The sequence below is a fragment of the Chelonia mydas genome, chromosome 1, assembly GCF_015237465.2.
Source record: "Chelonia mydas isolate rCheMyd1 chromosome 1, rCheMyd1.pri.v2, whole genome shotgun sequence".
NCBI lineage: Eukaryota > Metazoa > Chordata > Testudines > Cheloniidae > Chelonia > Chelonia mydas.
This window is the reverse complement of record NC_057849.1, coordinates 107,227,859-107,251,232: the sequence shown is the minus strand read 5'-3', so window position 1 is coordinate 107,251,232 and position 23,374 is coordinate 107,227,859. Positions and strand designations below refer to the sequence as shown.

The 23,374-nt window shown below is 41.6% G+C and overlaps 1 protein-coding gene across 11 annotated transcripts in view; it reads right to left on the bottom strand.

Moving 5' to 3' along the window:
- Positions 1–23,374, bottom strand: part of ARHGEF7 (Rho guanine nucleotide exchange factor 7) — a 188,672-nt gene that overhangs the window by 100,814 nt on the left and 64,484 nt on the right. For 8 of the 11 annotated variants that reach the window (XR_005225098.2, XM_037896966.2, XM_037896973.2 and 5 more), the window contains exons 3-5: positions 15,664–15,748; positions 10,930–11,060; positions 1,909–2,110 (exon numbers count right to left, since the gene is read on the bottom strand). Coding sequence is in view for 10 of the 11 variants with exons in the window: in XM_037896966.2 (XP_037752894.1) it covers positions 1,909–2,110; positions 10,930–11,060; positions 15,664–15,748 (418 nt within the window). In the remaining variant the exon portion in view is untranslated. Of the gene's footprint in view, positions 1–1,908; positions 2,111–10,929; positions 11,061–15,663; positions 15,749–20,425; positions 20,508–23,374 lie in introns of those variants that run through there. The other 3 variants (XM_043535601.1, XM_043535590.1, XM_043535610.1) reach the window with 3 other exon arrangements.

Sequence of the window (23,374 nt, the reverse complement as noted above, 5' to 3'; positions counted from 1 at the left end):
ACCTCTTAAAACAAGTCTCCAGATCTCTCCTTTTACTATACAAGACACAGCACTGCCTATGTGAAATGACACATTTCGCACCTTCTTAAGTTCACTTTTGTGATTTTTTAACAAAAAAGACATGCTACAGCAAAACCAAAATGGCTTAAATGCTGTCTCCAAGGCTAAGAATTTGAATGAAAGACCAAGCAAGCAATATCTCTGCTACAGCAAAACCAAAATGGACCATGAATTTGTTAGGCCCCGACACATATTGCATGGGTGTTAACTCCCTGCCAGCAGAAGAGCAGAAGGGTGGCAATCCCATGCCCTCTCCCCACCCCAATAGTCTTGTGACCACCCCCCCCCAAACCCTGGCCGCTTTTTGGGTTGGGACCCCCACGGTTACAATATCGTGAAAATTCAGATGTAAACATCTGAAAACATTAAACTGATTGATTTTAAAGCTCCCTGGCCGTGAAATTGACCAAAATGGACCATGAATTTGTTAGGCCCCGACACATATTGCATGGGTGTTAACTCCCTAACAAAATCAGCCTATCAGCTACTCAAGCACTCTCCCTCTTAAATCACAGGGAATATGTGCATAAGCCAGTCTGAAAGGCAAAGACAAGGCTTGTAACAGATGCACCCCAACCTCCTAGTCCTTTCGAAGTGGCCCCTGTGGAATCCAGCCCCAATCACTGCATGCACCCAGAAATCCCAGATCCTCTGTTCCCAAAGGAACAGCGTATCTCAGTTTACCAATTTTATGTTAGACCACCGCTCCTGTACGACACACAGCACTTGACCTCCATTATAAAATGAAAAGGAAATTTATTTAAAGAAGAAAGATTTCACATAAAAAAAATCAGTGTGACAGATGGGAACAGTTACATGTATATCATCATAACACGCATCCAAATTTAACTAACAAGTTATCCTCCTGTCTAAAGAAGCTAATCTTGCCCAAAGTTTATGAATATTATATATGTATGTATGGGCGTGTGCACGCTCACCAGTATTTTTCCCTTTACACTGCAGTCATAAAAAATGTATTAAAAAAAATCCAGTGTGTGGAGACAATTTATTGAAATACACAATGAAATAGAAAGCCTGTCTCCTCGCAAAATAATATGCATATTTTGAGCAGGGAGACAGAAAAAATCACTTTGAAAATGTACAAAGGCATCCTTAAAATATATAGCTAGCAACATAGAAGTACGGCTATTCATACTTACTTCAAAAAGATAAATGTTTTATGAAAAATATGACACGTTCCATTTAAAAACTTGCTTTGTCTTGATGAGGGGAAAACCGAAAACTTTCAATTCCATGTTGTTGGGAGATTATCTTTTAAGAACACTCAGGCTTCTTTAGATATTATATGCAAAGTACAGAACGTTAAAAGTCAAAGGTTGTCCATGCAGTGGTCAATAATAAAAAAGCACAAAGGGCATTCATTTCCATGAAATGCCTATGTACTAACCAGCCTAGGTAGATGCTAAGATTTTAGTAGAAAATGTTTGAGAATGTGGAGAGCCTCCCTTGAAATCTTATTGACAAATAACAGAAGTCAACATCAGAACAAACGCCCACACACACACACAAATACTGAAATCAATAGTTATAGGTGACAAAGGCAAACGTAATTGTAAATATAGTGGATACAAACAGAGATATGTCTACATCTCTATAGCACATTCTCTCAGCTCCTTGAAAAGTGTACCTCCCCCATGCACTCGATCTAGGAACAAAAACTACGTTAATAATTTGTAAGAATTAAGGATTCTTATGGCTGGGACAGATTGAGTGTACATACTGAACACTAATCACACATTCATTAGCATTAGGAAACAATCAGTTATTTCCATCTCTTCTTGGAAGCCAAGAATCACATTTTGCAAATATGTTCTCTTTCAGACTTACCATTTGATTTTATTTCTCGTACATAGTTACTAGGAAACCATCCTGTTTTGCCATTGTGAGTCCCTTCCCACCAGCCTCCTTCTTCCACTCTCGTAACATGAATAATGTCTCCTTTTGCAAAAGAAAGTTCATCTTCATTGGTCTGTTGAAAACTGAATTTTGCTCTCACCACCAGCTGGTGATTGCTGTTATCGGTCATGTCCTAAAAAGTGAAATCGCAAATGAAGGACAGAACTTTAGATGTATACGGGTTACTTCATGACCAATATACAAGTCTCTTCATCAAACAGAAATATATTTAAATTAAAACACCATTTTTATCAGAAGGTGTACAACAAGACCTGCAGACCCCCAATATGCAATATGCATCTATCTTGACATTGTATTTCTGTGATTTGTGTCTTTCAATCTAGGTAGTACTTTATTCCACTCAGACTTCTTAGAATCAGGCAAGGCCAACAAAAGTAAAATGAAAAAGATTTGTGTTTTTCAAAGATCAGATTCAAGATCTCTATGAACAGAACAAACTGAAAATGTCTTTGGCTACTACCTAGGGTTACCATATTTCAAGTTCCCAGAGGACACTGCCGGGGGGAGGAGAAGGGGGAGCTGGGGGGGTTACAGTTGGAGGGGCGTGTGTGTGTACTGGGAGGGGGTATTTTGGGGTGCCGGAAGGTTGTGTGTACTGGGATGGGAGAGGGTATTTGGGAGTGTTGCTGGAGGCATTATTTGGGAGGGTGCTGGAGGGGGTGCCTACAGCCTCACGCTCTAGGTGAGGGGCAGTGTTGCGCTCCATCACAGTGGCAGGACAGCTGGTGTAGGCCCAGGACACAGCACCAGCCTGTCAGTCAGCGCCTCCCTGAGGGGTGTTGGGGCCTAACTCTGGCACCCCTCCCTGCTAGGCTCTGAGGCCCAGCAGTAGGACAGGCAGCCCGGCCAAGAGGTTCTTGGCAGCTCCACTTACCCAGCAGGCCAGGGCGGGCAGGATCCAGTAGCTGCAGATGAAGGGGAGGGACCAATCGGAGCGTGGAGGAGACGCAGGGCTGTAACCAGGCCAGGGCAAGTGGGGCCCAGGGCACAAAGCCACAGGAGTGGAATAATGACAGGGCCCAAGGGCAGGGAGCTCAAGTATGCTTGCTTGCCCCAGGAACTAAAAAGCCTAGCTATGGCGCTCCGGAGATGGGTTTTTCTGATTGGCAACAAGCAAGGGAAAAATCCCAGACATTTCCTCACATTTCAAGAATCTGCCCAGACGGAGATCGGAGGACCAAAAAAGAGGTCATGTCTGGGAAAACCCAGATGCGTGGTAACCCTACAACTACCAAGAAACATAACTGCTTTACTGGAAACATGTTCTTTCCAAAACAGAGACTGGAGGGGGAGGAAGGGAAAACAGATGGACCTGAACCAAAATCTTAAAGTTAGATCTATGTCAGAGTTTGCAACTCAAACTTATTTCGGTAATACATCGTATTAGGATGCAATGGAGTGTTTGGATTGAAGAGTTTAAATTCTAGTTAAATTGGGGGAAATCATGACAACCCTGCTGTGGAAAAAACCCACAAAGTTTTATTATAAGTTACACAATTACTATGTGATACATTTATTCGCACAGCCATTCTTCAAACAGAAGAATGATGGTTGCAGAAGTATTTTTGAACATCCACAATGTGTTTTCGGTTTGTGTTAGGTGTTACTTCTTCCTCATTGATATTAAATAGTCCTTGGCTCAGAAGTTTAGGTTGACGACACTCACGAAATTCTCTTTTTTTCATTATTTGAGCAAATGGTAGTCACATCCTTGTCATATTTTTCCTCCGCTTTCTGGGATGGTGTTTTCAGCAAAAGCCTGGACACATTAGTTAGTGGATTTATTTTGAGATCCAGAATCAACGGTAGTAAGCAGTAACAATATTTGCCTGTATGGATGCTTATAGCCATTATCAGGTCATATTTTGTATTCAACCAACCATCTTGTATTAGTATCAGTGCTGATTCTTTTTCCCCCTCTATATCCTCACTTGCAGCATCTATTAGCAAACCTGCAACTTTAAATCTAACTGGAGGAGTAAACGCAGGGTGAAGTGTTTCAATAATTTCTTTGTTTGATTTGTGCCACATGCAAGGCGGTTCCCAGGGGAGTAGTGGGGGGTGAGGGGAACCTAACTTGTTTCAAGACTGAGCTTGATAAGTTCATGGAGGGCATAATATAATGAGGCTGCCTATAATGCGCATATGGTCCCTCCACAACTGCTATTAGCAAGTATCTCCAATGGCCAGAGATGGGACACTATATGGGGAGGGCTCTGAGGTACTACAGAAAATTCTTTCCCAGATGTTTGGCTGATGGGTCTCACCCACATGCTCAGGGTCTAATGATTGCCATATTTGGGGTCAGGAAAGAATTCTTCCCCAAGTCAGACTGGCAAAGACCCTGGGGGGGGGGAGGGTTGCCTTCTTCTACAGTGTGGGGCATGGGCCATTTGCTGGTTTGAACTAGTGTAAACGATGGGTGCTCTGTAACTTGAAGTCTTTAAATCAAGATTTCAGGTCTTCAGTAACTTAACCATAAATTATGGGCCTATTAGAGGAGTGGGCGGGTGAAATTCTGTAGCATGGAGATGTGCAGAAGGTCACACTTCTAGCCTTAAAGTCTATGAGTCTAAGTTATTAGTTTCAATGGGTGCAACCTTCTTGTCGAAGTGTTTGCCTTTCAGTTGTTTTTGGTATAATTACAGAACGATTTTTTGCTATTGTTCTGATGTCAAAGACTAACAGAGACTGCTCCTGAATGAAATTTGTTTAGAGGCTTTGGAAGGCCTGGAACTGGGATGGGACTTAAATTATCATTGTAACTATGTTTTAATACTGACAATGGCATAAAAATTCACCATAGTGTCAGTAAACTGTTCCAATGGCTAATTACTCTCACCATTAAAAATGTATGCCTTAATTCCAGCCTGAATTTCTCTAGATTCAACTTCCAGCCACTGGATCATGTTACACTGTTCTCTGCTATATTGAAGAGCCCATTATTAAATATTTGTTCCCCATATAGGTAATGACAGACTCATCAAGTCATCTCTTAACCTTCTCTTTGATAAGCTAAACAGAGTGAGGTCCCTGAGTCTAACATGTTTTCTTATCCTTTAATCATTCTCACAGTTCTTCTCTGAACCATCTCCAATTTATCAATATCCTTCTTCAATTGTGGACATCAGAACTGGGCACAGTATTCCAGCAGCAGTCGCACCAGCGCCAAACAGAGATAAAATAAGCTGTCTGTTCCTACTCAAGATTATCCTGTTTATGCATCCCACGATTGTATTAGCTCTTTTGACCACAGCTCATGTTCACCTGATTATCCACTATGACCCCCAGATCTTTTTCAGAGTCACTGCTTCCCAGGATAGACTTTCCCTTTTGTAAGTATGGCCTACATTGTTTTTTTCTAGGTGTATACCAGGGATCGGCAACCTTTGGCACGCGGCCCGCCAGGGTAAGCCCCATGGTGGGCAGGGCTGGTTTGTTTACCTGCCGCGTCCGCAGGTTTGACAGATCGCAGCTCCCACTGGCCGTGGTTCGCCATTCCAGGCCAATGGGGGCTGCAGGAAGAGGTGCAGGCCAAGGGATGTGCTGGCTGCCACTTCCCACAGCCCCCATTGGCCTGGAGCGGCGAACCACGGCCAGTGGGAGCTGCAATCCGTCGAACCTGCAGACATGGCAGGTAAACAAACCGGCCCGGCCCTCCAGGGGGCTTACCCTGGCGGGCCGCGGGCCAAAGGTAGCCAATCCCTGGTGTATACATTTATATTTGGCCACATTAACACGCATATTGTTTGTTTACACCCAGCTTATCAAGCAATCCGGATCTCTCTGTATCAGTAACCTGTACTCTTCATTATTTACGACTCCCCCAATTTGTGTGTCATTGGCAAGTTTTATCAGTGATGATTTTACATTTTCTTCCCGGTAACGGATAAAAATGTTAAATAGCACAGGGCCAAGAACTGCTCCCTCCAGGACCCCACTAGAAACATACCTGCTCAAATACGATTCCTCATTTACAACTGCATTTTGAGACCCATCAGTTAGCCATCTTTTAACCCATTTAATGTGGGCCATGTTAATTTTATATCTTTCTAGGTTGTTTTTTTTTTAAAATCAGTGTCATACACTACCAAGCAAAATGCCTTACCGACATCTAAGTGTTCTAGATCAGCACTATTACCTTTATCAATCATGTCACTGTAGCAAAAAACCGATATCAAATTAGTTTGACAGGATCTATTTTCCATAAACTCATGTTGATTGGCATTAACTATATTACACTTCTTTAATTCTTTATTAATCAACTCCCTTGTCAGCCACTCCATTGTCTCGCCTGGGATCTATGTCAGACCGACAGGTTTATAATCACTTAGGTCATCCTGTTTACTCTTTTTAAATATTGGAACATTATCTCTCTTCCAGTCTTCTAGAACTTCCCTGGTGTTCCAAGCCTTATTGAAAAAAACTCAACATTACTGGTCCAGCAAGATCCTCAGACAGCTTTTCTAAAACTCTACAAGTTATATGAACCTGATAATTTAGAAAGGCCTAACTTTTAGTAGCTGCTGTTTAACGTCCTCATGAAATACTAGTGGAATGGAAAGAATGTTGTCGTATGACTACATCATCTGTTTTTTCTCCAAATACAGGACAAATATTTATTGAACATTGCTGCTTTTTCTGCATTATTATTGATAATTCCATCATTTACATCTATTAGTATTTTTTTTTGCTCCTCATATACTAAAAAACTCGTCATTCTCCTTAACTCTGCTGGCTAAAGATTTCTGCTTGTGTCCCTTATATATTTTCTCCAATTTATAGCTTCTGATTGATAGTCATGAATATAAAATTCCCAATTCTTCCATTTTTGAGCTCAGCCTTCACTTCCCCTCTAAACCAATTCTTTTTTTAAAAAACCAACATGGCCTTCTTTTTCAGTTGTGGGATTGTGGCTTTTGGGACATCTAGTAACGTATTCTTAAACAATCCCAATTATCCTTCACATTTTTCTGATTAAATTTGCTGATTTGGCTCGTAATTATTTTCAGTTTTGTGAAGTTAGTCCTTTTAAAGTATGAGGTATATATCACTGGTGTGGACTTCATTCTGTTTGCACATTATAAATGTAATAAAATTCTGGATCCTCTGTATCTGTCACGATGAGATCTAATACAGAACTCCCCCATGTTGGATGCAACACTTTCTGAGTTAGGAAACTATCGTCTATAATATTTAGAAGTTCCTAGGCTGTTTTAGTACTGGAAGCATGAGACCACCAGCATGTGTGATTCAAACCGAAGTCCCCCATGATCATGCAGATTTTTTTCCCTATACACTGTAGATAGGGTGACTGGCTCCATATGCCCCTATTACCTTGTGTGATCTGGTGCCTGTAGCAGACACCAATACCCCATCTTGTGCTTTATCTGTTAGGACATTTATCCATAAGCATTCAAGATCAAACAGGCAATGCCGTTTTTGACATAGAGGGCCACTCACACTTACCCTCCGTTTTGCCTACTCAATCCTTCCTAAATAGATTATAACCCTTGATTTTCACATTCCAACCCTGGGAATCATCCCACCGCTTTTCAGTAATACAAACAAGATTAAATTTATGCCCAGTGTAAACAATTAGTTTTATTATTATTCTTAAAGTTTCATTCAATGGCCCATTTCGTCTTAGACTACTAACGTGGAAAAGCAAAATGCTGGATCTGGAGCTCCTCCAAGTGAGAATTTTTTAATGCCACTGTCATTATCAAAATGTAGTCCCATACCAGTTCCAGGCTTTCCAAAACCTATAAACATCAATTTTATTCAGTCTTCAACATCTCAGAGATCACTCTGTGATTACACCACACATACACAACTGGGGGACACAATGCTCATTCCTATTCCCCTGGAAGGACCCCGAGATATCAGACTTTAAAATCAGGACACATTTCTGAACAGAAAAGCAATGTTGCACAGAAATGTTTTACATATATTAGTTAAAATATTTTCTCTCTCTGAAACCCTCTATGGCTGGATTCATAATAAAGAAGGCATCTGGCTTTGCAAGCTGAAGAATAGTGGCAATTATTTATTTATTTTTTTAAAACTCTAGCACAGGGGTTCCTCAAGCTGCAGGTCATGTCCCCTCAGGGGGTCGTAAGATGGTCGCTAGTGGTCAGTTCCATGGGACTGAAGGCCCCGAGCCCCCATTTAATTAAATTACCCACCCTCTTTTTAATTTATAATTCACACGCTCAGAGGCTTGCTGTGTGAAAGGGGTCACCAATACAAAATGTTTGAAAACCACTGCTCTAGCGCATTTCCAAAGTACTTTCTGTAACTTATGTGGTACTTATAGAATACATCAGGCTGTATTGTAGTACAAATGGTTTATCTACCCTCATTTGGGATGACCTGCGTAATTAATCAGAGTTTACCCCACACACATGTGCTCATGCAGATACAGCCTTTAAATCACACCACACATGTATACTATTTAATCATGTATGTGAGTGAGCAGGAGAGGGAGGGAGAGAGAGAGAGAGAGAGAGAGAGAGAGGAAAAACAAGCCCAAGGACTCCATCTAGCAATGCAGGCTACTTCTGTTAATCCACCCTGTTAGTAGTAGTTACAGCTCCATATAAAGCAGCTGAGTAAATTCTACTAACTCATTCCAGCGGCTACTGCTTGTTAACTTCACCAGAGAGGTTAGTGTGACTTTCTGATTAGAGGGATCTAGAGCCTGAGACTTAGAAGTCTCTGGAGGGAAACCTAGAAACCGCATAATCGGGATGAGGGCTTAAACAGATTTATGTTGTGTTAATGTTTCACATACCAGTCAGTATACAGCTCTTCAAACATGAACTAAAAGAGGAGGTCTGGGCTCTCCCTTCAAACTTTTTCACTGCTGAAAGGGATCTCTTTCTTGGAGCTCCATAATGTTTAGAGACAGGTGAGAGTCACGGATCTCTTGGTACCAACTGGCAAGTGGACACAGAGGATGCACAGGCCTGTATAGGGATCCCGTGTTGGATGAATGCGTAATAGTTCACCGAAAGCTGGCATGTGAGATCTCTGAGAGCCAGTAGTACACTGGTTGGCATAATCATGCAAAACATGGATACAGATAATATTTAAGGAGTTAAGTATCTATATTGAAAAGAAAAGATTCTTAAGGACTTGATCTGGCTTAACTCCACCAGAAGGTGACATACCTCGGGAATGTTTCTTTCAGGCAGAAGATAACAGACAACTCTCTCACTGTCTGGTCATTTGTGTATCATATGCCTTACGGAGTATGCCCGTTTACATACTGAGCCATAGGGCTAAGTAACAGATTGCAAAATTTACAATAGAGGAAGTCTACAGGATGGAACAAAGAGCAGGAGCATGTCCTACTTTAAAATAAAGACAATAGATTGTTTGGGTATATCTTGGAGTGCCAAGCGCCACACTGGATCCTTCACCTATGAGGCAAGCTGACAGCATGTCTGGCTCATGAAAGGAGGATAACACTCAGAAGGCTTGAGGGGTGGAGTGTGCCTATCACTAACCTGTATAGACAGAGAGGCCTGGGAGGCCTAGGAGAGAGTGCTTGGGGCCGCCAGCAGGCACAGACAAGGCTTCCTCATGTGAAGGGCAGGTGATCGTGAGATGCCTCACAACTCCAGGTTCCCCCTGGAAGCGTCAGAACAGGAAGGTACATTTTGGTATAGGACTTCTCTGCTCGACAACCTGATTTTAGAAAACCAGTGGTGAGGGCAGCCCACACAGCCCAGTGTGTTTTGTGGCATGCCTCCACATTTGCTCTCTCTAAATCTGAAAGTGAGTCCAATGGCCAAGCCAGCCAACAACTACCACCACCTTCTTTGCAGAACAGGCTGTATATTCCTAAACAGGCCAAGTCAGTTTTCATATCATGCCCTCAGTAATTAGAAGTCTTACAACTAGAATATCACGGGGTTGGGATGCCCTGCAACAGATGTTCCCACAGTGGAGTCTTGAGAAAAAGCTTGAAAAAAAAAAAACGGAACAATCTGGTCTCACATGTCCTCACCTGCAAGAGGGTACATTTTTGACTATACACTGACTATAGTGTATTCAAAACACGGTGAGAAGTCAACTGCTCAGAGGGTGTGACATATACACGTACACTCACATAGTATCACAGTGATCCTATAGCTATTGCTGAGGAATCAGTCATTACAAGTACACAAAGATAGAACCTCTCAGGCCACCATACTTTGGGGGTAAGAAGGAACTACGAGCTGTTTGAGGACCGTGCTGTAGGTAGCAGTCTCTTGCCCTTTGTCTATCCAGTAAAGCTAAAAGTCTGTTTAACTATGAGATTCTCAATTTGGTGGAGATTCCCATATTAGTTGCTGCAACACTAAGCTGTGTATACCTGACACTTCAACAATGTGGTTCTATGTATGTTGGAACCATGTGGTTGTGTGTGTGTGTGTCTTCAGAAAACTGGGACTCAGTGTACAAGGCTGCCAAAACTGCTAAGTGGCTGGGAGATCTTCCAAACCTCTGGGACTGAGTGAGCAAAGCTTTAGAGGAGGCTCCCTGCCCTTGGAAACCCTGGAGCGTTGGGATGGCACAGTCCCATTGGAGGAGATGGAAAATTTGCCCTTTTGAGAGGAACTTCTTTATTGAAAAAAAAGAAATCAAAGAAAAAAATATTTATGCATGCATACAACAAGAAGTTCTTAGTGTTACAACAGAAATACTTCTGGCTGCAAGCATGCAGAAGACTGACTTTCTAACTCAGAAGAGAATGAAAAAAAAGCCACTGCAACACAGCATAACTTCAGAGGCCCCAGTTATATGTAGGCAAGAGCAAGAGAGCAGTCAAGGACTTGTGAAATTGGGTTCACACATCTTGGCTTGCAACACTATTTTAATCCAGATTGATAAGGAGAAAAAAAAAATCCTTGAACATGATTAAATTCCAGCAGAACTTACCAAACTTCGATACTGTCCCTGAAAGAGTTTTGAAGTTCTACTGTGCAAAGACTGGGATCCAAGGGAATCAAAAGATTTTATCCGATGAGATGAGGGCCGTGCACATACGGAATCACTTCCTAGCCCAATGTCTGTAGAGATGACAGCAAAATACTAGAATTGCAGAAATTACATACACTTTTTACACACCAAGATCAAGCTTGGGTACCTAAAGCAGATCCATGGAATTTGTGGTTGCTCAATACCTCTGAACACAAGAAATAAGATCAAATATACCTAAATGTGGATTTAGGTGGCCAGCCTTAAGCACCCAAATTTGAAAATCTTGGCCTAAAAAGAAAAAAAAAAAAAAGAAGCCAGAGGAACTCCAAACAACCATAAAAGGTTTTGGAAAAAAATTCATACCAGCCCTTTTCTGTTATGAAAACACATTCTGAAGTTAAAATATTTATTCAAACAAAACAAGATAAATTAGAATGTCAGTTAAAAACTATGCTTAATACCTACACCGATTACATGATTTCAGGTGATCTGAGCCATAATTCAATCTTCAGTCAACTCCCATTACTTGCAAGGGACTAATTTAATCTAATCTGTGACAGTGGCAGTTTCCTTTATACACATTCTTATGGAGGTCAGGAAGGGTGGGGAATGGATTCCAAAATTTTAGGAGGAGAGAAAGGACAGAGTATTTCTCATTTTCTATCAGCTACCAGTCCAATTAAAGAGTCTTAACAATGTTGATTATTTCAGTTGATAGTCAAAAGAAACTCAAATACATTATTTTTGCCTATATTTAAGCTAACTATATCTGTTTCTTTGCCCTCTTCCTCCTACCCACTCATTCTCTCTTTGATATCTGGATTTTGCTCATTTAGTTTTTCATCCACACCCTTTATTTCTGCCCATCCATCATTTAATTAAAAAAATAACTCTTTCCACTGCCCCTTTTTTCTACATTTGTCTCCTTTTTCTCTCCGCCAAGGCTTAGGTAGTTGCTAGGGGCAGAGGGTTGCTGTTTTGGTTTTCTGTTTTTTTAAACCTCTTCATTTGCTTCCCTTCCCAATAGACCACACAGCTGAGACCTTCTATCCAAAGGAGGAGTGCCGCCCACAGCTTTCTTTAGAGCTCCTCGGTGCTGCTCCTTCATCAGACAGCAACACAAAGTCACTTCTTATCTCAGCTTTGTTTGGGCAGCACTCCTGGCTCTAGTGATTCCAAACAGCAAGGCAATACATTTCATCCCAGCGCTGATGCTGTACTAGTAGGCTACCAGGCAACTCTTCCCCTTTCTTTGTGCCTCTCTACCATCGCCCCTGTTTGTTTGTAGCATGCCTTATGGACATTCGGTTGGTAGGTGGAGAAACAACTGTTCTCCTGCACATGGCACTTTCTCAGCAGCAAACTGAAACAGACTAACAGCTTGCAATCAGAGTCTATTCCTGTTGCACTTCCCTAGCAGTGCCATGTACAGAAACAAAAGGAAATGTAACATACCTACCATTCCATGTCAAATTAAATCTGAGGGTAAAACAGCTCATTTGGTGTGGCAGAAATGTAATGACGTGTATGTATGGAAAGAATGAATGGAACAGCAGGGAAGCAGAGTGCTGTCGAATTCATAGGATGCTCTAGTTCCTTCAGGAAGTTCTCCTAATACTCTTATCTTGTACCAACAACTCATCTTTATCTTTCAGAAAGATTATAAATATACTATGTTACAAATGCATCGTGTTTAACTGGTGCATTATTAGAGCTATTTTTCTCTCTTCTTACTAAAACATACATTTTATTCAGATTGACATCAACATATTAGAACTTGAAATCAGTGGGGCACTTATATTCCAAACAACTTCCCATGCTAAATTTATTTTTTTTTAAATCACTGTGTTACTATAAGAGCTTAAAATAGGTTTGGGGTTTTCTTCCATTTGTAGTAAGCCTAAGCTCTAATTTTTTTTTAGGATACACTGGGAGCACGAGGGACCAGACAACATTGCACAAGACAGAACATTTCACTTATGGATCACAAGTTTACTACCAAGGTAGTTGTCTTCGTTACTTTAGTACTCCTTATAGTCAACTGTAAAATTCCAGATATGAGGACTGTCCGAGAGCAAGCAATTTTAGAGAAAGGATAACAGTGACCTGAAATGTCTTTGTGATGCATATATCATCACGAAAAAAAAAACATATTTGCAATTTGCAGATGAAGAGAAGCAGCGCAACGGACATGTCACCAAATCCAGTGGTAAACCTGGAGGCAGGTCATCTCTGTGTTTCCAGATGGGAAATCCCTACCTCCCCACTTCCTGCTTCGATCAAATTTGGGTTTAATTTGTTCATGGTTTGTTTTTTTTTTAAATTCCCCCCCCCTTTTCTTTTGTGAAACTGAAAATTTTTTGATTTTCAAAAATGGACAAGAAACAATTATTTTCAGCCACTGCAAAAACAAAAAACAGGAGGCTCATCCCCCCCCTCCATTTTGAGTTAGTGGAAACAAATTAAATCCTGCAAAAGTGCGCCGTAGTGAAGTCATTTTTCCACTAAAACCTTTTGAAAACGTTTCTGCTAAACTTGAGTAAATACAGAGATTTGATGGCCTGCTGTAATTTGCATATTTAATGAATATGCATTGCCTCATTTGCATAGAATCTCACCACCTTATACCTACCACTTCTCTGGCTCCCCGCTTTCAACTTTCCCTTCATCCCTGATTCTCCTCTATCCCCCTGGAGTTTCTCCTATCTTCCTACAATGTAGTCTGTGATCATAGGACGCTGCCTGGAGTGTGATAATCCCCACCCCATGTGTGGTTATAGAAATACTGTTGGAGTGAGTGTTTGCATAGTAGCATTCTATCTCACTGACTAGTACTCGAGCCATATCCCTGTGCCTGTGGGTAGGCTAGGAACTGTGCTCTTGGAAAGGTCTGTATGGTTACAGTTTTTGACGGAGGCAGTGCGGCCTAATGGCTAGAGCACTAGACTAGGACTCAGGAGACATGGGTTCTATTCTCACCTCTGCCACTGGCCTGCAGGGTGAACATGGGCGAGCCACGTCATCTCCCTGTGCCTCAGTTGCTCCATCTATAAAATGGGGCTGATACTGACCTCCTCTGAGGTCTACTGAAAAGTGTTATATAATAGCTACATATTAATTATTATTAAGAACTCATTGGAGATTGCAACAGCAGTCCACCAGGACTAACCATTGATATACTGCCTAGAGTGCCTCCCACATACTCTCCCCATCAAAATAGGAAAAGCAACTGTTTGGAAAAGGAGCCAGCCTCGAATATTTAACAGCTCTGGACACTTCTACGAGTAAAAGGACAGTTCAGCTTGCATGAGCATCCAGTCTTTGTTCTCCCTTTTGAAAGATGAGCAACAACTTATTTCACACACAGACCACCACAGTCACTGGATGGTAGCAACTTTAAAGGAATACTGAAATGGTCTGCATTCACACTAATGACTTAGACTGAAGGTCAGCTGGTGACTTCACTGGAGCTATGCCGGTTTACACCAGATGAATATCTGGTCCTAAATGTTCTTACTAATCTACTAAACCAGTACAATAAAAATATTTTAATTAAAAAAAACAAAACAAAACAAAAAAACCTACAATTTTCCACATACAACAGATGAGTGTGGTATATTGAGGGCTATGTTGAAACTGCAATCTATTACTTTCAGAGTGGGGGAGAGGGCGTTTCCTAGTCCTGCTTGCAAGCTCAGGAGCTCTACAGGGAAGCGTGTGACCTCTGACTCAGTCTGCTGACAGACAGAAAGCCTATATAGTAAAGTGGTATGGATTGTGCCTCTCTGTATTAGGGAGCAGACTGTTTTGTGTCTCTGTTTTAGGGTTCTTGTGTTAACATTCTGATTTCTAAGAAATAAAGTAGTGGTACGTTGCTACTTTCTAGCAAGAGTATTTACATTTTTACCTAACTTCTGTGTGTTTATGCCATGAACATAACAATGAGCACAATAAAAATGAGAAATTGCATTTGAAGAGTTACTATCATAGTAAGGAAAACTCATTTACAACTGGACTTCTCTTTACATCCATTTATACAAAACTTTTCTCCTCTTAAAAGTTTGGAGTGTTTAAATAACGGCCTTCGTCCTTAAAGCTCATCTTCTCTTCCTCATTTTGATACCTAATATGATGACCTAATGATTACTTTGTAACATTTTCATGACAGAACAGTGTCCTGTCATAAATACAGGATTATGGACTCCATGTAGGTTCAGAAAGAAACTTAATAAGGAAGGAGAAAGTCTTTACTGGCCATCAGTCCAATCCTACAAAACTTACTCATGTATCATTTACTTCAATTAAATTAGTTGCACAAGTAAAATTGACCCGTGTGTGAAGACTGCAGAACTGGACTCAATGTAGATGCTAGAAAACATACAAAGAAACACACACACCGATCAGGTACTTTAAAAAACAAAAAATTAAAAACCTCCATATGTACTTCACTGTGAAACCTCCTCTAAAAACAAACTAGACAATACTGACAAATCCTTACAAGCTCCTTTAAAACAATGCAAGACTAATACATGGGAAGATGAAGAAAATATAAAGAGAAAGCATCTCTGAAAAATGACCATTGGCAGCAATTTTAGAAATGTCAATTATATTAACTTATTTGAGCTGCTTAAGGATGACATCATAGATCACCTTCCCCACAGTATGCATCAAAGCAGAATAGATTTTACTTACCTGCAGTTACTTTATTTAGAGCAACTAGGGAGCTGAGAACCTTGCTGAAGTTCTGTCCCTGATACAGATCATTTGCGTCAAAAGTCTGAAAAGGAACAGGAAAATAACATTAGGACACCAGTCACTGAGAAAATAATACTAAAAGCTAGGTAAGTCTGCAGTTACCAGTAAGGAGAAAAACAAACAAGCACATGTACAAACATTTCTTACCAAAGTTTTTTGTACTATGGTTTTTTTTAAAAGCTACAAGGTAAGAATTAGAGTGCATGTTTTTGTTTTATTTTAAACTAGAGACGGTACAGATAGTTCTATTTGGACACAGTGAAATATGGAAATGTGAGTTTAAGATATCTAGGGTAAATTATAATGATGTAGAATTGGTCCAGCTTTGGCAATTACAGTTTGCCTACCTAGATTTTCTCTAGTTTTCAAGCAGAAAAAGTTATTCTTCCCCTCGTATCTGATGGGGGATTATGAGGTTTGAACACACGCACCGATCGTCAGAGCCCTGGGTGCATGGGACCCCAGTAACGAGCGAGTGTTGCGGGAATGCGGAATCAGCGCTACGCTCGGCTGATGCGGCAACTTGTGGTATTGGACACCATCAGGTGGCTGAGGGACATCTATCTAGAACACATCACTGGACATCGGCAATACCAGGCAAGATGAGCTGGAGTGCCACTGAGAAGCAGTTGGGAAAGTAACTGGAATGCTCTGATGGATTATAACTCCTGAGGGACAACCTATCCTAAATGTTCAGTTACTGAGGAACAATCGACACTCACTGCTATATTTGTTTTCTACAACCAACTCTCTGTATTAAACTTTTCTTGAGTGATGTACCAGAATATTTGGATGCTAACATCTAAACTGCATCGTTAAATTTATTAATCTAAATTTGAGTTATTCCTGATTATGTACTATATGTATTGTATGACTTTTAAACCAACTTTGTACTTTTGGATAATTTAAGTGCTATACCCAGATGTACAGACACTCCTTCCTTAACCTGTGTATTAAATAATTCTAACCTTAGCTTCAATGAAATTTTTAAATCTGTTCTTACTGTACTGTTAAATGGCTGCTGTGTTTTACCTGAGATATGCTTCCACTACAGTGGTGACTAATTAATGTATGTATGTATACATATTATATACACTCAGACACACACACACACACACACACACACACACAGTAGTTCATAAAGCACTTTGAGAAAAGACTGTATTGCATAAAGTACTATACTATTGTGCATTATATCCATAAAGCACTGAAAGTGCCTCTGGTGCGCTACAAGACACGGAAGACGTGAGCCCCCAGACAATGCAGCAATAAAGTTTTCTGTTCTGAACAGTCAAACCACTGGAACTTAACAGCAGCTAAAGTACATTCAGAAAAAAAATTTTTTTAAACACAAACAACTGCTGGAGAGGAATCTAAATTCACAAAATCCGTAATTAAATATAATTATTCGGTAGACAAAACACACTTGAAACTTTGCAGAACTAGGCGAGGACATGAAACATCTGGATTTGCAGACAAAAATGACCCTGAACATTTGCTTGAAACGAATCCCAAACCTCATAAAAACAGATATTGCACATGACCCTATTCACATTGCAAGGCGTTACAGAATTCTCACGTGCAAGTTCACAAAGAGGACAACAATGCCAGCCCTCTTATAGTTGCTCTGTCTGGTATAAGACAGAGAGAAAATCTTAGTCTCCTGCAGCACAGCAGCTTTCATCTACAAAGTCAACAAACTCCTGTTTCTCTTGCTGAAAAAAGACCCACCCCACAGGCATGTCGGAAAGAGTCTGTCCCTCTGAAGAGAGAATTCCGATAGAAGGGAAATGAAAAGATCATATTGTTTCGGGGCAGGGGGAGCGAAGGAGAGAGGAATTAAGAAATGAGAAGACATGCAAGTCATGCAGAGTGAAATTTATCTCAAACGACTATTTATGGGACTGACAAAGTAGGTTTTTAGCTCAGGGGTTCCCAAACTTCATTGCACTGACCCCCTTCTGACAGCAAAAATTACTACATGACCCGGGCAGGGGGGAACCGAAGCTTGAGCCCACACGAGCCCTGCCGCCCCAAGCAGATGGAGGGCCAAAGCCCAAGCCCCACTGCCATGGGCGAAGCGAAAGCCTGAGGGCTTCATCCTCAGGCAGGGGGCCTGTAAACTGAGCCCTGCTGCCCAGGGCTGAAGCCCTTGCGCTTCGGCCCCAGGCTGTGTGACTTGGGTTTGGCCCCGGGTCCCAGCAAGTCTAACACCAGCCCTGGTGATCCCATTAAAATGGGATCACGACCTACAGTTTGAGAACCGCTGGTTTAGCTGATTTTCTAATAAAGGTAGAACAAATTTTGGAGGTTTTGTTAGCCAGGCCGTGTCCTAATAAAGAAAGTCTTTTCTAAAGGAAAAGGAGTACTTGTGGCACCTTAGAGACTAACCAATTTATTTGAGCGTAAGCTTTCGTGAGCTACAGCTCACTTCATCGGACGCTAGCTCATGAAAGCTTATGCTCAAATAAATTGGTTAGTCTCTAAGGTGCCACAAGTACTCCTTTTCTTTTTGTGAATACAGACTAACAGGGCTGCTACTCTGTAACTTTTCTAAAGGATTCACTCTATTTAAGATGTTCTTACCTGCACTCTTGCTTAGATTACCAAAAAATAAAAAAAAAGGTTGCCAAAACCATAGCTTGTCCTTGACTCTACGTACAGCCAAACAGCGTTCAGCTCCAGTTTAGCTCCACTGGTTGCTGACACCAGTTGTTAGCAATGGATAATTTTCATAATATAGTACAGTGGTTCTCAACCAAAGGTACACAGAGGTCTTCCGGGGGTACAGCAACTCATCTAGATATTTGCCTAGATATCAGTTTCACAACAGGCTACATAAAAAGCACTAGCGAAGTCAGTACAAACTAAAATTTCATACAGACGGTGACTTATTTATACGGCTCTATATACTATACACTGAAATGTAAGCACAATATTTATATTCCAACTGATTTATTTGATAATTATATGGTAAAAAAGAGAATTAAGCAGTTTGTCAGTAATAGTGTGGCTGTGACACTTTTGTATTTTTATGTCTGATTTTGTAAGCAAGTCGTATTTAAGTGAGGTGAAACTTGGGGTACTCAAGACATATCAGACTCCTGAAAGAGGGACAGTAGTCCGGAAAGACTGAGAGCCACTGGTGTAAAGAATAGAATCATAGAATATCAGGGTTGGAAGGGACCTCAGGAGATCATCTAGTCCAATCCCCCTCAACTAAATCTTTCCAGCCAGGGCTTTCTCAAGCCTGACCTTAAAAACCTCTAAGGAAGGAGATTCCACCACCTCCCTAGGTAACCCATTCCAGTGCTTCACCACCCTCCTAGTGAAAAAGTTTTTCTTAACATCCAGCCTAAACCTCCCCCATTGCAACTTGGGACCATTACTCCTTGCTACCACTGAGAACAGTCTAGATCAATCCTCTTTGGAACCCCCTTTCAGGTAGTTGAAAGCAGCTATCAAATCCCCCCTCATTCTTCTCTTCTGCAGACTAAATAATCCCAGTTCCCTCAGCCTCTCCTCATAAGTCATATGCTCCTCATAAGTCTTGAAGACCCTCACATCCCATCTTGTAGTCAAGGCTCAAGAGCTCTGCATGCCTACAGAATCAAGCTGTTAGTCAGCGGCTAAGTACTAAAATCCTCCAAGGAAGTACAACTTGTATAAAATATCCCAGAGAACCTCTCTTTAAATATCACCATACCAGAGACAATTCTAGGACATCTAGGCGTATTTAAAGTTAGAAGAAATAATAAGGGGCTCTCAAGTATCCCCCCAGCTGTGAGTCTGTGATGCCAACTATGAAACATGAGAGAAAGTATTTAAAAAAACAATATCTACATATGTAATATAAAATGTAAGTGAATGAGACACTGCCAACCTCTATAAGAAGCAAACAGAGAATTTGTTGATTTTGCCCTTTTGGCAAAGTTGCATTTTAAGTTACAGAGAAAGAGAAAAGGACACCGGGATGACACAGTATTAGGAGGACGGCATAGGTTGTATATATTCTGCTGGAAATCAACTTGTTGATGTGTTTTGGGTTTTTTTTTAATTTGGCATCCAATTTGGAAAAATAAAGAGTGCCAAAAGAGTTACAAAGATTCAGGCTTCCTGCAAGTATCTGTTTACTGTGGTAGCTTTTAAGTGGACATAAATTACAAAGTGTAATAGAAGTATGAAATTACAGTGTACTAATCCTATAAGAGGATCCACAAGGGCAGACTCTGACTCCCACACCGAGTCCTATTGACTTCAATGTGAATATAATTTGTGCTTTCAGAACTCTTATTGGACTGGGGACTCTAACAATAAGTAGACATCAGAAATGCTTCATAACCTGGTACCACAAGGAATGACTGCTTTATTAAGGACAGTAATTAAATTAAAAGGATGGGAGGGTATTGCTTACAAATAGTGACTCAATTTCAATTTTCCTAAACTTTTTTTTTGTAAAGTAAAAAGTAAGTCTTTTGCTTATAAAGATGAGCCCGTGTCCATTATACACTGAGGAACAAGAATTCTGTTTCTGTCCTTCCATGTAAAACAGACTTAGGCTAGCAGCATTTATGCCTCAGAAAGACATTAGATCAAATATAAAGAATTAACTTCTCTTTCTTAAAAATACAGTTTAAAAATGTGGACAACAAATTTATGCAAGTCTAAAATAAAAACCATAAAGTATATTTAAGCTCACCTTCATCGTGGATTCTTCTACAGCAAAAAGCTCCGCACCAAAACTAGTTTAACTCAAGAATAACAGGAAGTAAAAAAGCCTTAAGTTTCCTGTTATGCTGAGACTTATATGGGATACCGGGAACAATTTAATGGGTTATCCCAGCATGCATAATGTCGTCTAGAAACTGTAACTAGGAAGCAAATCTTGTCTGTATGACTTCACAGGAAGACAGACAGACAATGAGAGGATGGAGGAAGGTTTTGCTTCTGAGTAATATATAATTTTACTAGAAGGGAAGCAGCCCTTATAAAGGCTGTCTAGCCATGACAAAACACAGTTCCTAACCTGTTCAGTAACTGCTGTTCTTTGAGACATGTTGCATGCGTCCATGCCACTCAGTGTTGGTACACCCAGCGCTGGTACACCCAGCGCTGGTACACCCAGCGCATGGCCATCAGAAACTTTTTCCCCTCAGCGGTACCCGTTCGTTGGATCAAACTCCTCCTGCTGCCAGGCAGCATTAGGCCTTAATCCCCCACCCCTCCATCCCTTCTTGCTGCAGCTCAGATACAAAAGGACAGGCGGATGAATCATGAAATGGACATGTGCAACACATATCAAACAACAACAGTTATGGAACAAGTTAGTAACCATTTTTAATTTGAGTGATTGCACACGTGCATTCCACTCCTGGTGACCCACAAGTAGTAAGAGCAGGAGGTGGGATCGGGGTCTAGATTGGAGAAAAACTCATCCAACTCTAACACAGTCTCTGGAGTCTTGAGCCACAGCATAGTTGGCAGTAAATATGTGGACAGAGGACCAGGCTGCTGCTCTACAAATGTCATCAACTGGAATTTGCGCCAGAAAGGCTGCCCAGGCTGACTGTGGCCTCGTCAAATGAGCTGTGACTCTGTCTGGCAGAGCAATGTTACCCAAGTCATAGTGCATGCGTATACACGATACAATCCAGGAAGAAAGTCTCTGGGTGACTGACCAACATCTTATTCTGTCCACCACTGCTACAAACAGCTGGGAGGATTTATGAAAGTGCCTGGTTCTATCCAGATAAAACACTAAAGATTGCCTGACATCCAAAGTATGCAAAAGCTGTTCCTTTCTGCTCACATGTGGCTTTGGGTAAAATACGGGCAAATAAATTGCTTGGCTGACGTGGAAAGAAGAAACCACCTTTGGGACGAACTTCGGATGAGGACGCAGGTAAACCTTGTCCTTAAAAAAGGGACTGTATACGGAGGCACCAACACTAATGCCCATAGCTACCCTACTCTTCTGGCCAAGGTTACAGCCGCCAAAAATACCACCTTCATTGATTGCTGCAGAAGAAAACAGGGGAATAAATTCACATGGAGAACCTAATTCTTGACAATCCTAAACTTAGATCTTTGTCTCTGAGAATATAATCTGACTAAGCCTTTTAAAAATCTTATGCACATGTCATTGGAAAATATAAAGTGATTGTCCACTTTAGACTGGGACACTGAAATAGCTTCCAGATGATGGAACTAATGGCAAAACCTTGGTGTTTCAGATATAATAAGTAGTCCACAATATGTTGATTTTGATTTACTAGAAATCAGAGGTACTTCCTGTGAGCTTAATTGATTGCCACAAGGAAATAGACATCTTTTAAATCAAGGGCAGCATATCAGTCCCCAGGATCCAAGGAAGGGATAATATAAGCTAGGGTGACCATGCAAAACTATCTTCTTTAAGAATTTGTTGAGTTGTTGCAAGTTTCAAATTGGCCTGAACATTGGGTCCCCTGGGAGTAAATGGGTAGGGCCCTTTCCAACCTCACAGGCTACATGCGGACGGACAGAAGGCCAGCCTGCCTGCAACCTCCTGTTCTGCTTACCAGAGAAAAATCCTCACGTGGCTCCTCCTCCCCCTTTATGGAGCAGAGTTCTCCTTTATATTGTCCAGCTAAGAGTGTGGGTCAATCATGAGGTGCTGATCAGCTGATTCCCAACACCTCTGCTTCCCGTCCCTCCCTCTTCCCTCCCCCACCCCAGGGCTATTAAAGGGGTAGATCATCCTGTTACAGTATCATTTAAGTTTAGAGGCATAATGTTCCTGTCAGTGTGGCTGGCCCCTGTAAATAAATTAGTTCCAGCTCCCCTGTGACAGCACAGGTGCTCCCATTTAGCCAATGAAGAGGGTCGGGCAGCATCAGAAGCTATAAAGGTCAGGAAGAGACCCAGAGAGTCCTGGTGAGAGTCATTCAGGAGACTGGAGGAGCTCTCTGGAGAACGCTGCCGAGAGTAGCAAGTTCTGTGCAGACCCTCCCTGGGAAGAGGGAGGAATTGGCTAGGAGACTATATGTTTGGGACCTGGGAGAAGGATGAAGGCAGGAGAGCAGCAAGAGGAATTTGCTGTTGGCACACCCAAGCCTGAATCAGGGCCACAGGGCTGAAGACGGAGAGAAGCAGAGGGAGTTGCTCGCTGGCTCAAAGCAAGAGAGCCACAGTTAAGGGCAGAGAGGGCTAAAGGCTGGGGAGCAGAGGAGACATCTCCAGGGCCTGAGAGCTGAACCCAAGCGAACAGTGAGGGATGCTCCCCTGGCAAGGCTGCTCACAGCAGAGAGGTAGTCCTGCTGGGAAGAGCGGGTTTGCACTTCAGTTGAAAGGACTCATGTGACTGTCATAGTACAAGGACAGGAGAGGGCTGCACTGGAGACTCAGTGTGCGGTGACAGACACCAGGGCTGAGCTGGAGGGCCAGCACATAAGCGATGCCAGGGCTGAAGGCTGCATGCAGAGGCAGTACCGGGGCTGTATGTTGCATTCGGAGGCAGTGCTAGCCCATTAGGGGCCCTATTTTGGGGAGCCCCCCATACACACAACACATTAAAAAAGTGAATAGGGGACCCTTGAGCTGCTCAGGGTCCTAAGTAATCGCTTAGTCTGCTTATGCCTAGCACCAACACTGGTGATGTGTACTTTTT